At 40.3% G+C, this 18,138-nt stretch overlaps 1 protein-coding gene across 1 annotated transcript in view; it reads right to left on the minus strand.

Moving 5' to 3' along the window:
• PLXDC2 (plexin domain containing 2) overlaps positions 1 to 18,101 on the minus strand; it is a 253,175-nt gene extending 235,074 nt beyond the window's left edge. Inside the window, exon 1 of the mRNA XM_063150230.1 lies at positions 17,878 to 18,101. Within this exon, the coding sequence (XP_063006300.1) occupies positions 17,878 to 17,986 (109 nt within the window). The 5' untranslated portion in view covers positions 17,987 to 18,101. The remainder of the gene's footprint in view (positions 1 to 17,877) is intronic.
• Positions 18,102 to 18,138: the final 37 nt, after the last annotated feature.

Below are 18,138 nucleotides of genomic sequence, written 5' to 3' on the forward strand. Positions count from 1 at the left end.
GCTTCCCCAAATAAAAGAACAGTATTTTAAGAGTAGTAAACTCCAATCATCTGGTTTCAATTTAAGCTTATTCCTCTATTTTCTTTTATATGATAAGCATATAACTCATGCCAAACACAAAAACTATCCACCTGCTACAGAGAAACTAATTAGATGTATAAGCAAGTAGGGGATTTTCCCCCTTGAAACTTGATCCTGCAGCCTGTGGAGAGTTTTGAAGCAGTAAATACCTACTACAGTATTGATACCACATGATTTGGCTGTTGTTTCAACATGAGTTGTAGCCCCCAGGTTTAACAGCCTTGGAAGGCCCCCCTTCATTGTGCCACAGACTCAGGGAGGAGAAGTCCCCCACGGTCCGAGAGCTGTGTCACTCACCGGGGGAGCGGGCTCATCGTGCTCCCGGGCTGGAGAGCTCTGTCAGCTCCACCTGCCTTCTTCCCCTGGACTCCAGGCTTCTCCGCCAGGGACAGGTGAAACCTCAACAGGCAAATTACCACGCAAGCCACTAGGATTTTTGCCAGAGCAAAGAAAGCAAATTTAGGCTAACATCCATAGATATAGCTGTGCACAATGATCATCAACATGTGAAGTTTCTTGTATAAAGACTAGCAAAAAACAGTCAGAAGAACCCTGATGTCTCTAGGTAGTCACTATATTTGAGTGCACTATGAGGTACTAATAGAAACTGTATGAGCTGTTAATGGAAGTCAAAAGTGGAAAAGTAACAGCAAATATTGAGAAAAGATAATTACTAGATGCTCTTTGCAGTTTATTGAATTATGATTTTGATTAGTACTGAGTATTAAAAAGATGACAAAATACTGAAAATGGTAATTAAACTAGGATAAAGAAGATTGTATTTCCTTAATACATGACATTCTATCAATAAATGAAAGCAAAACTTGGAGTGGAATATGCTCTGAGAATAGTAAAAGGAATGGTACCTCTGGGAAGTAAGCACAGCAAATATTCAAAGTAATATCCTTGTTATAAAGACTGTGAAAATCAATGTAGAGATACGCAAATAAGGAATGAAAACAAAGAAAATTTACTGTATAACTGATGCGCAGCCGTATCTTTAAATATGACAATATTTACATATATGCATATATAGCTCAGTTGGTCAGAGCCTGGTGCTAAGAATGCCAAGGCTGTGGATTCAACCCCTGTGTGGGCTGTTCACTTAAGAGCTGGACTTGGTGATCCCTGTGGGCCCCTTGCAACTCAGAATATTCTGTGATTCTGTGATACAAGTACCTACAAACAGCCTCCTATCTTTCCATTTTTATAAGAGGTTACATACTGAATGTCAAAATGGGTTCACAAGTATTTTCAATATGTAAATTCACAATGTCCCACAGCTCCTTATAAATATTTCTAATTTATTTTGCATCCTTCCTACACAGCTGGGACAGTTTACATTTATTTAAAAATTATTTAGCAGCTGAAGGGCACCATAAGACCTGGCAACCTCTTGTACATAGAGCTCTGTGCTTCCCAGACCAGCAGAGCTGAGCTCTTCAGGAACCAATTTGAAATGTTCTTCAAGAAACACATATTCAAAAGTCCTGTTGAGTACAGCAGACTGCTGATCAGAAACTATTGGTCCCAAGACTGACTATTATCTTTACTATTTTGATTTCAAAGACTAAATGGCTGAAATTCAATTTGCTCCCAAGTGGATTGCTTGCTAAGCTGCAAAAACTCCCACATTACCTGGCATTATTTTGAAACTGAATAGAAAATAAATGCATGCAAAAATAAACTAAATGCAACATATAACCTCACATACCACACATCTAGAAGTGCTTAAGGAGATTTTGGGCATTTAGTTCCCACTGACGTCAGTGGTAAATGCCCAAGATTAAGCACTTCGGGAACTGCACAATGACAGTTGCAGAATTGCATGGCATAACTGTAAGCTATATTCATCTTATTCATTAAAGTTTCATATTCTCAGTTTTGTGGAGAGTATTCCAAATGTATTGTGGTTGTTGTAAAACCAGACATTCCAAGCTAAATGGAGCATATGTCTCATGGAAGTTATTAAGTAAAGGATTAGAAAACTTTTAACATATTTTTTTCCTAGAAATCTGCTCTAAATATTAGTGCAATTGTATATCTTTCAGAAATGAGACAATAATTAAACTCAATGGCTTGATTAAACTCCCAAACCAGATAATGGTTCTTTAGAAAAAAAAACCCAAAACATCCAACTGATGCATCTAATTTATAGCAGACCTTAAAAAATAAATCATGCGGGTCATTAATTTTATATCACAAGAGGTCTTTATATTAGATTAAATGCTCAGATGCATTTATTGCAGAAGAAAATTAACAGGTCACATTTGGCTGCCTTTTCTTGGCCATTATTTATTTGGGAACAGCTCTTTGGTGACTTGGCATATCTTTTTCAAGGTAAAATGAGGTGATGAAGGATTCTGTGATTCTATTTCTAAACTACACTCTCTAAAATCTTTCCATCAAGGAAAGAATCTCAAAGATTGTTGCGCTGGATTCCACATGTTAAAGAATACGGGCCTCTTCTTATACCAGAGCTTAAATTTTTGAGTACTTCTGCTGCTGGTAGGTCCCAAATGCAAGCTCAGTTACAATATTAATAATTTTTGCTGCCTGTGACTATGTAGTGCAATTTAGAGAAAGACCAGGTATGTTTTATATGTAGGCCAGAAGAAATATTAGGGAGTCACACAATTTTTCTTTTCCCTTCACATAATTTTTCTTTTCCCTTTGCACACTGAGGCAAAGGACCTCATACTCTTACTGAACAGCAACATCTGAAGGCAGCATTTGTAAAAAGGTCTTGGTATATGTAACTATCCCAGGGCTATGGCATTCCTCCAGACTGCTTTTCTTCTAAGATTTTTAGAACCCTCATTATATTCTTCACAACGATGTAAGAGACGCTGAATGAAAACCTAGACCCTTCCAGGCCTCCACTTCCCTGCCAAACCTTTACTCCAGGACTGTGGGGGTCTCTGCCTGTCCCTTTGGCCTCATATAACTTCATTTCTACTTCTTGCTCACAGCACTGAAGGAAAAATTAAAAAGTCAAAGGAAGAGAAAAAGGAGAAGAGAATTGCAGAAAAGTGTTTAAAAATCTAAAATGGCAAGTAAATACAATCCATAACTAAATTAATAACTTCAGCCAGAGTGGAAGGCTTTTTATTTTGGTGAAATTCTTTTTGTGGATTTTTTGGTGTTGTTTTTGATTTTGTAGTTGATTTGTTTAGGTTTTTTTTTTTTTTTCCTTTAAAGCATATGTTAGAATTCTCATGGAAGCAAAACAGATTCCCTAATTTAAGAGACTGCAGCTCTACTCAGCAGTAAGCTTGAATGCCATCTTGCAGCAACAGGGAGAGTAAAAAACCAGTCTTGGACTGCCAAATATTTAAATGGAAGTTCAAGAGCTCTTGGCGGATGGTGGAGTTCTGACAGAAATTGTGAAGATGCTATTGGCTTGCGTTTTAGTGAGTAGCTCTTGTATACTCAATTTTAAGTTCATACTTCCATCACTGCAAAGCATATGGTGTCTGCTTTGAAGGTTAAACATGAAAACACAAACTAAAACTGTGGGATTTTTTTTTTTGTTTCTACACTAAATTTGTTGCGTGTGATCTTGGCAAGTCATTCAATACTCAGGTGCTCCTTTGGTAAAATGAAAAGAAATAATAATAGATATTAGATGTGGCAGTTTTATCGCTAAATTCATCAGTCTTTAAAAAAAAAGGTGGTGATGAAACCTATGGAAAACATTATAAATAGTTATTTCAAAATTCAAATCCATCTACTTTAAATCCATAAATGGTAAGTAAAATATATTACAGCATAAATACCAAGAGAGATGAAGGAGAAAAAGCACGTGACAGGATTTTAAATTATGAAATGTACATGGAAGCTTTCATTGAGCATGTAGAATGAATGGCCATCAGATGCCAGCTGGCTGGATGAATATAAACAGCAGGAAGGGGTATAGGTCAATGAACTTCCCTTGGTGGGTATCAAAATCCCAAAGTGAGTAACAGCAGAGATGCCTTGTTACTGATAAAAAGAGCAACTTGAGGAAGATGGGCACCTCTGATCAGAAACATGTTTTAGGATTCCTGGGAATGTTGAAGTCTGGAGCAATTTGACTCAGCAAACACAAGTAAGTGATCCACCATGTCAGTCAACAAGTAAAGGAAATACAGCCCACAACTGCAGAGGGATGTGCAAGGAGAGCAGAACATGTTTTAAGTTCAGCATGCCATGTTTAATGAAGCATTCTTTTGTGTTATAACTTAGTGCTTTCTGCTGGGATTTACTGCCTCAAGGATGGTCAGAGGCTGCTCTGCCAAGTTACAAGCCAAAACCACTATTGCCACAATACAGCTGGAAGGATACAGGAAATTGCCACAGGGCCAAGCAAACAGCCTGTAGTTTTCTTTATCGCTATTATTCAATTTTTTTCTCTCATTTCCCATCAGAAAACATGTTTAGAGAACATGAAAATAACTAGACCTTTGAAGAAATGGCACAGACCAGAAGGGTCCCACTCTGCCTTCCTGGCCTTTGCTCCCCCCATCCTGTGATGCCTGGCTGAAACAGGTGTTCTGTGATGAAAAAGGAAGCTCCTGAATGCCCAGAAGCATAGCACAGCAAACCCAGACAAAAAGTCTTTTCATTCCTCATATATTTTTTTACAAGGCAGCCATTGATAATAGCAGTCACCTGGCAGGGAGATAAAAGTTGGGAAGCTTTCCTTCCTAGTTTACCTGTCCTATATAATTTAAAAGTTAGTAACATTCCTAAAACTGTGCAACAGACACTTCCTTCTTCCTTTCTGTGATTTTCAGGAGAACAGAATCAGAGAAGGTACGTTTTTATTTAAATTTTATTTTTTAATAATTACTTTTTAATACTGAAAAAGAAACCAAATTAGAATAGCAAATGCAGCGTTTTCCTCTAAATGGACACAGCTTCTCTATAGAGTTCTACAGAGCTTCTGAATATATCTTTTCCTGTCTTCACTCTCTGGCTCCCTACAGATTTAAATTACAGAAGCAGAGTATTTGTCCTCAAAGTAACCTATTTTTTTAATTCACATGGATGTTTTGATCTCTCTCCCTAGACTTCCAGGCTGAATAGCCCCACAGAATTAATACAGCTGCTAAAATGTATAGAGAGAATTGAATCAGGTCTTTCATTCCTTCCCAGCAAACAGTCTTATAGCTCTCACAGTCAACTCATGGACTCCTCTTTTGCTTCTCTTTTTTACCATTTCAATAGTCTCAAGCATTAATTTTATATCATAAGCATTAATTTTATATCACAATTTTATATCTAAAACCAAATGCGCTTCCTTTACCCTTAGATATAAGCAAACTAAATTATCATATATTATAAATAAATAATACAAATAAAAGCATCAATGAAGAAACAAGCATCCAGAACCCTTCAGCCTCCAAATCCCAAATGCCTTCAAAGAGTATAATGAACAACTTTGAGGTATAGAGTAGCTTCTCAGTAACAAGGTAAAAAATCCCCCCATTCATTCATTCTCTTCCTGGGTGCACACAAGCCATGCTTGCTGCCTGTGGGAAAGTGGCACCAAGCTGTCCTGTGACCAAAATCCCACACTGCAACGCTTGACATGCACTGAGCACTGCTGAGCACTCTACAGAATTAGAGGCAAGGCTTTGTGGGCTGAAGACTCATTTCAAATTGGCTCAAGCTGCTCCTTTAGGAGTAAACTGTGGCTGTGTTGAAGCGTGTAAGGGTAGAATATAACCTCTTTTTCCCTAAATTAAATTCTACATATAAAAGGCCCTATAAACATTTTAGCAACACCTACCAGCATGTTCTAGCACAAGTCATTTGGTGAAGGCTTTACATATGCACTTCTCTTCAAGCACATACTTCAGTCACATTTTCAGGTTCTGTGCCAAACTGAGGCTTGCAAGGGTAGCAACTGTTTTTCTTTTTATATTGAATTTAAATCTTTTAAATCTTTTTTCTCTTTGCCTTCTCCTGCTTTATGGCCAACCTCAAAATGTATTTGAATTCTACTTAAAAATTTCCTTAGATCTCCAAACAAAAGATTATTGGAAAGAGAGAGACAACTGGCTGGCTCTACAACTGTACTAGCAATTGTCTCAGACTCTCAGGGAGAGAGATGAAGTTAAAACTACAGTGGATTTATGATGATCAATAAAAATAATTATGACAGCAGAAAATATAACCAAACACTGGACAATCTCTCTGGCCACAGAGTTTTTAAGTTTCACTAGGAATGCTGGCTTGGTATGCACCCCCACTAGGCCATGCCATAAAAGAGCAAAATAGGATAAAATAATAAAATTCAAATACAGGCATGGGAGGGTCAAAGCTAAAGCTGAAAGGACTAATTTTATTTTACAACGTGCTCTAACTAGAGAAAACTTCTGAAGATAAAATTGGATATAACTTCCTCTCCTGAAGACTTCACCTTCAGTTTATTATCTATACAAGCTTAGGGATAAAAATGTGATTCACTAACAACTCTGGGTCATCACTTTAAGCTAACAGCAATGTTTTTGTGTAAAAAGCAGGACAATAAGCCATAAATTTGCATTCAAGAAGCAGCATGGAATAAGTGTTTACACTTAAATTTGATGTGAGCCATGTGTGCCTATTGCTTCTCAAGCTCAGGCCACATTTCAGTCCCTTGGAGAGAGATCATAAAATCTAAGTGAATGTTTAGTTTGTGCATCTCCTAAATGTGTCTTCCACATCACATTAGGAAGAAAAAAAAAAATTAAATCCCAGTGCCCAGCTCTTAAAGAACAATGCAACATGCATTAGAAGAGATTACTCACTGCTGTTATCCACTACAACTATACAGGGAGGTCAGTCTCTTCTGCCTGCTGAAAGACCCTTTTCCCCTCAAACCATTTCAGGATCTGCAACAAGGCTGCCAAAATTATTGTCTCTGTTGCTAATGTACTGGGACTTCTGGGTCAGCTACATTCCAAAGTCCAAGATCAGATGAAAACCTTAAACATCTACATCTTTTTCAGTCCACTCATCTGTAGGACACCATTTGTACAGAATGATACTGTTGAGCAAGCATATAAGCACAGCTCTAAATAAGGTAAGTTTTCCATAGCTAAAGCCTAGATATGCAACTCCAAATGCTCCAAAGTGTGCAATCGGTTTGAGGTTTGGTTTGTTATTTTTCTGGTGGTTTGCTCCTCCTCCCCCTTCCTCCCCTAATTCCTGCTATCCCCCCCCCCTACCCCTTCCTCCCCCTTTTTGGTTTTATTGTTCTTGTTGCTTTCTTTTGTTTTTTTGGGGTTTTACCCCCAGCTGATGGCTCTATTAGATTTATTACCTAAGTAATGTAAATTTCTTTCCAAACTTAGGTGGGAGGAGGGAAACACATACACTTTGCAAAATAAGAATAACAGCTTTTTAAAATACAGCTTTTTTAAACTTATCACTATTTCTGCAGAACAAACAAAACCCACCATCAGTGATAAAACAGCACATGCTGAAAAGCACCAGTCTGCTGATCTATCAGTTCTGTTTTCAGCAAGATACTCACTCTACAGGAAACTTCAGCATGATTTATAGCATCAGAGGCACAGCATTATACATGGATGGTGTATACATACATGTGTTATAGATCTTTTGCCAATAATCTTTTTCCTTAAAAGATCATGAAGATACAGTCCCAGTAAAGGCTGCTATCATATTTATCAAGGAAAATAATAATTTATGTCTTACAATGATTGTTTTTTTAGGATGATAAACTTTTGAAGCAATCAAAGCATTCTGGTCAGCAGGGTTTTAACCCCAGTGCTTTGGAATTCTTTCTTCTGACTAGCAATTTCTGAATCTGGATTCTTATTTTTAAAGTTTAATTACAGGAAAAATAATTTTACAGTTTGTGGAGCACCATCGTTCTCTTCTCTCCAAGAACTCAATGACAAAACCAAAAAGATCTGGACACAGTCTTTTCAAGTTGTCAAAGGGCCAACAGGCAGAAATCTGACCCAGTATTTGTCTATCCTTCAGACATGCTTGTGTTTAGGAAAAGAATTTATCACACTAGGTTATAAAATGCTGCAGTTTGAGATGTGTTATATAAACAGCTGAGAGAAAAACCCTCCCCTGATGCAAACCTGAGTGAAGAAAGAGTATCAGAAATGGCAAAATCTGCAGCAGTCCAAGACTAAGCCTTGTGGTCTCTGCACTAATCAGAACCTTCAGTCAACTCTAATCTGGATTTTTTTCAGACAGACAGGTTACTTGATCAGAGGTCTGACTGGGATTTAAAACCTGAGATTAGGGAATTGAAGGATAAAAATGCAGAGAGAAACTACACCCCTGAATTAGAAAAAACAAGGGGAAACTCAAAAGATCTGCTGTTGCAGAAAAATTAAATTCATACTTTGATACACAAACAAGGAATCTTTAATTCTGGCAAAGCTGTCACTTTTTAAAACCACCTTCTTACTCATAAAACTAGGATATTACCTGACTTTTACAAGGTAATATATTTCCAAGAATAAGAAAACTATGAATATAAAACACATATATATCTGTGATACTGGGAACAAGCAAGCAAGCTGTAAGACAAGTAAGGTCTGAAAACAGCAGTGGAGAAGTAGAGCATACAAACTGCTTGCTGCCAAGTGATGGGAATCAAAAGTCAGAGGTACAACATCAGAGCACCTACACAAAATCAAGAACACAATCTGGATCCAAGCTTGGATTACAACACAATATGAAAAGGCAGAACTGCCAATCCTCAGGCATCTCAGCTGAGGTGGAGCATAGTCCCTCCTCCCTTTGAGCACTTTTTCAGGGTGCTTGTTATTCCAGAAAACAGCTCTGAATTGAATCAAAACCAGTGTTACCAACTCTGCAATCATTGTCCATGTAATTGTACATGAGAAAAAAAACCCCAGGAGCTAGAAGAGCCAAGTATATTAAGTCAAAAAAATAAATGGAAATAAACCAGGCTAAGCAAAACCAGATAAAGACCAACAAGCCTGCAAACAAAGCATGCTAGAATTTTTTTTTTGCTACTGTAGTAACTCAAACTCAAGGACCTTGTTACATGCTGTGGCACATTATACTTGGGTCTGCTGCAATTTTACCTTGTGGCCAAAGGTTGTTAAAGTGGAGCACATTACTGATGGCCTGTGGTGCATGGGGGCACGTGGAACAGACTTTCATGACACAACTGCTTCTCCTCTCAAGGAAATACTTGCTGACCTAAGTCATCCCTTCTTAGCTACGCTGTCCTAGGTAAGAAATTGTTAGGACAACTTACTAGTGTTATTGTATCATTTATTTGTGCATTGGAAGGATAGAAATGTATTCAACAGCTTACAGGAAAGGTTTGGGAAGGATAAATTCATTAACATTAGCAAAACTGAAAGCAATTATGCTATTATTATTATTTGATAGGGAAAGAACCCTTTGGGTTTCTGTGGCTGAATGTAAACATGAAAAGCTGTGTACTTCTACAGTGTACAACAGTACATTTCAGTTATTAAGTCTTGTAGAGTTTGCATAATAAACTAAAAAGCATTGTATTACACATTCTTAATCCATATAAAACTTTTTTTAAAAAGAACATGAATAACAGACATAATAAAAAGTAAGTGGAAACCAGAATTGATGACAATCTTATAATGGTGATTCATGTTAGCCATTTTATTTGAGACTACAACTTAGATCAGTGTATATGTAAGTTTAAATAGGAATCACTAATAAATTTTGTTGATATTGAGGTCAGGTTTCTGCAATACATCAAATGCTAAACTTCTAGTCCATAATTACCTTCACTGCAAGTAAAACACAAATCTATTATCTTTGCAGCAGCTGCAATCTGAAAAATATGCTCTTTTAATTTTGTTGCCTCATGTGTATCTTATTAACCAGGAAGCAACCTCAATGAGAAATATATGATAAAAAACAAAACCCTCAAACCCTAGCTGGATGATCAAGACAACTGTCCTTTTCAGCCACTCTCACCTTTCCTGTCATCAAATAAAAGGAAGTTTTTTTACAAGATAAAATGGCCTGCTCTTACAGGGCTTACATAGAAAAATTCTCAACAGCAGTAAGTCTCAATTAGAGATGACTAGAAAGTTAATTTCCCACCCTCATCCAAATTTTGATCTTATTCAGATTAAAAGTGAATAGTCAATGCTTGCTGTAGGAAATTAAATTAAAACATGTAAATACACAAACACATAAACTTCGAAATCAAAGTGCTTTTTGTGTTTATATATAATACAAAAATTCTAAGTTAAAGGTTGAAATGCAAAATGTGAAATATTTTATCATCATCAAAACAACAATCTCACAACTACTTGTTTTGTCACTTACTAGTGAAATACTTGACAAGAGCACGCCAGCTTTAACATAATTTTCCAACTTCAACTAGTTTTTCCTTTGAGCATTTTCTGACTAAACCTACATAACACCTGGTAGTATTGAACAGAACTCAGCTATTCTACTTTTCCAGAGTTGTTGTATTGTTCTAAGAGGATTTATAATGCTCACAAGTTTCAAAATACTCCACTCATCCTCCTTATAATTTTATTTTCAGCTTCACTACCTCTTCTGAAATGTCGTCTTTTCCATTTCTCTCTCTCTTCTTTAAATCCCTCTTGACTAACAAGAGCAGATCTGATCCATCTGACCTAGAGCATCAGCTGCTGAAACGTGCAAGTGACGAGGAAACAATCTCTGAAACAAGAAAGGGCAGGGAGGAGATGCAGGATGGGGCAAAAGAGGATGGACCCAGGAACTCTGTAACCTGTTTTGCCACAAAGAGGTTCCTTACAGAGGGCCTTGGCGTTCTGTCCCAGGGGGGCTGAGGTTGAATTGCACATGCACACTGTTTTGCTTGCAAATTCAAATGGAGAGCCCTTTTAGCCCACACAGGAAAGCAGAAACATGCAGCTGGAGAATATCATGGAGCAACTACCACAAGAAAGCCTCATGCCAGCTCCCAGTTCTCTACGGAGGCCGACTACGTTTTCCAGTGGATTTTTGGTTCAGCTGTTGACTCATAAAAGAAGAATCTGCATAGTGATGAACAAACCTTAACCCTTCAGAAAATACTGAATTTACAGTGGATGACACTTGCCTTTTACAACTAGCCTAGCAGCAACTCCTGTGAGAAGAAAAGATGCAATTAATCAGCAGAGATGCAGTTTGTAAATTATGACTAAAGGGGGAAAAAAAGGGTAATGCATGAATAGAAGAAAAAATTAAATACAACTCAAGTGCTTATTACTGGGTAACCACTGCATCCTATTCTGCTACTAAATGCAGCTGAAACTTCCAAGAGAATGTGCCCTATGACAGCAGTGAAGGAAAGGTGCAGTAAATACTATAAATGGCATTGCATGCCTGAAACATAAGCAGCCCTCTGACACAGTTCAATTACATCTGTAGAGCAAAGGAATGGAGATGCTAGCATTAACTCTGACACAACATATATTTGAAACACTGCCAGAGAAAGGTTAAATGGAGAGGTTTATATATTCCCTTTGTGGAACTCTTCCTATTCATGTCAAGGATTGTTCACTGAACAAAATAGCATGAGATAAGTGATTCTGCCTAAAGACCAAAAAAAGTCACCATGAGAATATCTTAAAAAAAATTATCTGCTGAGAATGGAACCTAGACAGTGTTTCATATGAAAAAGTAAAAGTTCTAAAAAAGTAAGAACAAAATCTGATTTTAAAAGCTTTATTTCGTGACATAAGAACACTAACTACAGCAGAATTTTACATGTCCTTAACTCGTCTACAGCCACAGAAAGTGTATGTTAAAATCATATTAAAGCCATGTATATCATAGGAAATGAGAGACAGAGGCCTCAAGCTAAGGGAGCACTGGAATCATGCTTGTATTTTATCTAGCTGCAGAGTTCAAGGCGAGCCCCTGTGTACTTAAAGCTATCCACACAGAATGATTCCAGATAGCTGGGTGACATCTAGAAAGGTCACACTGTCCAGCTATTTGCTCCAAGGCAGGAACAGCTGCCTTTTTTGATGGAATGACATTTTGGACATATGTTTATCTAACCTGTCTCAGTGATGAAGAATACTCATAGATAATCTGTTCCTCTAGCCTTATCATACAGGAATCTGCTTTACTGCAATTTCAGTCATGAGCTGCTGCTGAAGACAAGCTCCTTCTCTGTGGAAGCCTTTTACACAAGTTAAGATTGTTACCATGTCACCTCTTACTTTTATTCTCTATAGCAGTGTTCTTTCCTTTTTTCTTCACATGACAGCCCTCAATTAGTCCATACATTTCTTAAAGTGCAGTGCTTGAAAGTGAAGAAAATACAACTCTTGGGATCTCATCATGGTTGAGTGGAGCACGGGTGTCATTCTTGTTTTGCCTTGTACCTACCTTCATATCGATCCTTACATTTCTTTTGATGGATCATCCCATCTAGATGCTACTTTTGAAACTGTGTGTTCAAGTCAAGCACCATGCCTGACCTGGATCTGGCCTCAGAACCTGCTCCATTTGTCTGTTGCAGAAGGTTGGGTCAAATCCAGCCCAGAAACACGCTCTAACACACTGCCCCTTGGTTGAGGGACATGAACAGGTCACACAAGCTCTTTCAAACCCAAACATTTAGCACAACTGATTGCTCAATGTCGACGGCAAGGAGTGCTAACTGAAGTTAAGTTTATTGGCTGGATGAAAAAAAAGGGAAGAGGAGAAAGCGGAGGAAGTGTTCCATGATGAGACACAGCACCCAGCACTCACAGATGTTACTTTAGGGCAATGTTCTATGCTCATTTGTGAGAAGCCACAACCAAAAACAATCCTCATGTGTACTTAGCATGGTCTCTCTGCATACTTCTCCATAGAAAGCAAACTCATAGGTTCTTCTTGTTCCTGCTGTGATTATGCAATTCTCCAGTTTAGTAAATACAGCATCTGCCAATTGCACCGCATTAACACTCCCAGCTCAGCCCTCATCAAACCTGAAAGTTGGATATAATTCCACACTGCTGGCAGGCTTGCAGCATTTCCTTGTACTGGATCCTAAATGCTCCCATCAAATTACCTTTGTTCCCTGTGTAGAGAGTCCTCAGGAGAGATTGCTTTAACCAAAGCTGCCTTAAATTCCATTGGTATTCATTTTCCTTAGGAAGCATGAACCACACTGGGAATGCAAAATGCCAATGACCCCAGCTGTGTTCTCAGACTGACAGACTGCAGCCTTGCTAAGTTTGGGGATGTTACAGAGATTTCTTTTTTCCAGGGCTTTTAGAGTTACAAGCTGCAGAACTGCGCAGTAATTCACAGAGTCCAATGAAACCACGGTGACTTTTATAAAAAGCAGGGTCAAATGATAATTTTATTTATCTTCATATGAAATTTTTATCTCCTTTGTGGAGCAAAACCAGTAGCATTCAACAGAGCATGTGATAGCTGTATTTGGTGTACTTCAAAGCAAAGCAACTGTCCAGGCGCCACTGCTTAGCAGTCCTGCAGGAAACACAAGTTTCAGGTCCAAAGCTCCATCTCCTGAGGTCTGTGCAGGTGTGGGGACCTGCAGCACTGCTCCACCAAAATTTGCCAAGAAGTCCTTAATGAAAAATGCTAAGGTCTGTGACTGTTCTCCTCAGGAAGTCTCTCATCACCTGACATTATGCATTTCTTCATCTACCTCCTTCATGGTCTCAGGAGTCTCTTCCTTGAAAGGAAACAGCCCTCCTAAACTGCATTTTTTAGAGGACTCTGGTATTCAGTAAGGCAGTAGATGTCACAAGATTTTGCTCTAAGTGGTCTGTATGTGCTGCTAATAAATTTTTCACCAGACAAAAAACTATTCCAAATTATAAAGACTTCTCTTCATTCAACCACATTTGTTTACAGTGTAGAGAGATAGTTCCCCTGTTATTTATCATCAGCTCCAAGTTACATGTCAGACAAAACCTAACATTTCAGTCAAGTATTTGCTGGAGTTTAGGTGCCTGTATGAGGATATAAACTCTGAACAGGAATATTCAGAGCCAAACAAAAACACTTCTTTTTCCCAAGGGATTTTTAAACTTTCAATGAACTATGAGTATTGATCTTACTGTGGAAATGAGTTTCTGTAAAGCTGAATTTAAGACCTAAGTCAACCTCACCATAGTCTTATTTATCCGCTATTTACGAGCAGAATTTCAAACCCCTTTTTCAGAGGAAATGACAAAAACAAAAAGCACAAAAAAAAGAGGAAGAAGCAGTATGAAAGTTGAAAAAAAGAGATTACTACTTTAAAGAGAAATCTTAGTAAAATATATATGATGTGGAAATAGGATTTGGCCTCAAATGTCACTAGGACACTCTAATCCAATTGTCCTTGTTTACATATCAAGTACAAAAAAAAAAAAAAAAAACCAAAAACAACTTAAATGCAGAGAAAATATACCTGATATAAATGTTGTCTAATCTTGTGTTTCTTTTGCTGCTTCTAAGATAAAAGCCAAAGGTCCTAAAGTACAATGATGAAAGTTTGGTGTCAAGTATAGATGTTTTCTTTAACAGCATAAAATTCAGGCAATATCAAAGTGTTACTATTTCAGCAGTAGATAGATCATAGATTAACACTCCTTAATAGCAATTTATCCTACAAAAATAATTTTACCCCTCCTCTGAATGCTGATGTCTGGAGACAGCAGAAGTCCAATGATTATAAATTATATCAGGATTCTGGAACATACTTTGACATATTGTAATAAAAATTACAATAACAGCCTCTCAATTCTGACTGATGACATTTGCAAAAGAATGTAACACTTTCAAGACTTCAACAGTGAGTCCTCACTTATACAACTGGACGCCTTAATTGTTTTGTGAGCTTTCAAGAGACTGTCTGTTTCACTTCACTTAATTAATGTCATATTCAGTTTGGGTACTGTAAAACAAACATAGACACAAGCCTCGCGTTTAAGAACATCCACCATCCTGGATTTTAGCATTTTTGTCATCAAAAGGGACGTTCTGCACGGGCCCAGGGGCGGGCGGGCGGATGGATGGATGGATGGATGGATGGATGGATGGTCGGATGGATGGATGGATGGATGGATGGATGGATGGATGGATGGATGGATGGATGGATGGATGGATGGATGGATGGATGGATGGATGGATGGATGGATGGATGGATGGATGGATGGATGGATGGATGGATGGATGGTCGGTCGGTCGGTGCCGGAGGGGAGCCGGGCGGTGCGCGGCCGCCGCTGCGCCCTCTGGCGGGCACAGCCCCGCTCCGGCCGGCGCAGCCTCAGCCGGGCACAATCCCGGGCTCGCAAACCCCCGGGGGAACCAGGTAAGTTCCGGCATGCCCAGAAAATTATTGCACTTGGATTGGTCCGACTTGATTTTCTGCGGTAAGATAATTCTAATGAGCTGGCAAAAAACGCCTTTGCATTTTTTTTTTCCCACGTCTGCTGAAAAGAGAGCGTATCCCTTTGGGAGCATCCTCAGAAATCCTCCCTGGCTCCAGCTCTGCCGGGGCTTACTATATGTTTCCATTTCTTGATACTGGTATTCCATTCATTTTCAATAAGGGGGTTTGTTAATGAGTATTTGATAAAGGTAAAAACAGCATCCCCTAAGTATTTGCAGCTACCTCAAATATTTATTATTTAATTCTTTGAAGGCTTTATCTGAGCTGATCCAAAGGAATACAGCAGGTGCTAAATAAAGTAAAACCTTGAAACATCACCTTTTTTCATTTTGACTCAGAAAACCTGAAGTTCAATTTCTGGCTTTACAGATTTTTTTTCTCTTCTCACTGATTGAACACAGTCTATCACTGCTTTTTTTTTTTTTCCTTTCCCCAAACAGCAAAAAGGAAATAAAACTCAGATTTTGAAAACAACATTTCATTGTTATTGCAATGACATAGATTTTTTTTTAAATCAAGAAGTATGGAAAAGATGCCAAAGTCATAAACATCTAGATGTCAAGACTGACTTCAGATTGCCCATCTTGCTACTTGAAGAAAACAACTACTTGCTATAGTTTCCTCAGAATGTATTAAATATCAAAATAATACTTGCCTGATTATAAACTCCTTCCCACTTCGTAACACATTTAGGAAGACACAAGACATTATTAAATGATTTATGAATAAGCAATCCACTGGTAAACCTTCTTTTAGCACCTTTGGTGTGTACAGAAATTGATGACTACTACAACTTAATAGCCTAAATCAGGGTTGTGGTGTTTTATTTGCCCACTGATATACTATACTTCATTTAGTCAGCACTAATATTTTATTGGCTGCATACATTGGCTGAAAGATAATAAACTTTGTGAGTTCAGTCCACTTCCACACAAGACTGCAATTCTCTTTTTCTAATATCACCACTACACTTTTCCCCCCCCTTATAACCAACATTAGCAAACACCAACATTTGCTGCCTACAGCCCCGAGTGTAGCAGCATGGGCTTTGCAGCAATACATGAAAATTCTCCTCCCGGCTTTTCCCTCCGGCCCCAAGTGACAAGTGAGCCCCAGCAACCTGCTGAGCTACCCCGTCGTTCAGCAATTCCAAAGCTCAGTGGTGGGCCCCTGCCCGGGAAACTCCCGCTCTGTCTAGTGCATAATCTCACTGGACATAAAAAACCTACCCAGTCTCTCTTGTTTGGGTCAGTTACACAGTGACCACAAAACTTTTCACACTTGTATCAACCTTCAAGGAAAGGAGGAAGGGGCAGTTCTGTTCCACCAGGGAAGCCAGTAGGCGTGTTCCATCTATTAATAATCTAGCTGGTATTTCGACTACACAGGCACAGCTTTTGAAAATACCTGTAAGCCAGAATCTGCTGCAGGAAGGTCCCCTGACACACAAACCCCACGACCTCTCACTATCCGCAAATGTGCCAAGATTTCCTTTAACAGCTTTCCCCTCCACAGCACAGGAATGCAGGATACAGGAGGCTTTAGTGATCCAAAGGGAACCCCGTGCTGTGGGAAACAGTGGCCCAAGAGCAAGCACTACAGGTGCTGTGTGTCACGCACTAACAGGTGTCTCCAGCAAGGACTGACAGGAGCACCCTGACACTTCACAAGCAAAGTTGGTCAACAGAGCCTCTCGCTCCTAAGGAACAGGTCCCACAGCGCCCGGGGCTTCTTCCTTTATCTTTCTCCTTCTCCCAACGCCCAGTTTCCAGGGAAGGCTGCAAGCTACCGACTTCCGCGGGGGAGGAGAGTGCCCGCTAGCTCTCCCAGGCAGGATCTGCAGGGAAACTTTGCCATCCCTCCACGGCTCGCTGCCGGCAGAGCTGGGGGCCCCCGGCGCGGCAGGGAGGGAGGGAGGGAGGGAGGGAGGGCGGAGGGGGAGAGGCTGTCGGGGCGCCTCTCCCGGGGACTCGGGGGGCTCCGTCCCTCCCTTCCCGCTTCTCGAGGGGAGCCCCCCACGTCTCGTACACGGCTGGGAAGGAGGCTCGGGGACCCCGCGGAGGGGCTGGGGAGGGGAACAGCACCGGCTCACAGTGATCGCAGGGCAGATTCATTAAAGGAGGAAAGTCCCGAATTCTTATTAAAATAAGAAATGAAGTCACAGAGAGCTCTTTCCGGAGAAGCCAGGGTAGGAAAGGATAAGAAGCCGGGATCCCGGGCCTCTCGCGGGTGGAGGGGGAGCCAGCCCCGAACGGCGTTTGCGCTCCCCGGGTACAGGCCCGTGGAGCGGCCGGCAGAGCCCACACCGGGGGGCTGCGGAGCCGGCCCGGCCCCCGACCCCAGCCCCGGCCCGACCCCGCCCCGGCCGCGCTGCCCCGGGCTCGGCGGAGAACCCGGGCCGGCCCCGCCCGGCAGGTACCGGCCTCGCTTACCGCGGCTTTGCCTCGGCGTCTCGCCGCCGGCGAGCTGGCAGCGCTCGCTCAGGCACTGGAAAAGTAATAGAAATCCGGCGGCTAGTTTGCTCCTCCGCAGCCTCGCCATAGCACGGAGCCTGCCGAGACAACTCTCCCGGTGCGGGGTGCGCGCCGCTCCTCGTCGGTGCTGGGGAAGTCCGGGGGGCGGCGGAGAGCAGCCCTAGCAGGCGCCGAGCCGCCCTGCGCTCGGAGCAGCGCTCATACAGGGGGGCGGCAGGG

Source organism: Melospiza melodia, chromosome 1, assembly GCF_035770615.1.
Source record: "Melospiza melodia melodia isolate bMelMel2 chromosome 1, bMelMel2.pri, whole genome shotgun sequence".
NCBI lineage: Eukaryota > Metazoa > Chordata > Aves > Passeriformes > Passerellidae > Melospiza > Melospiza melodia.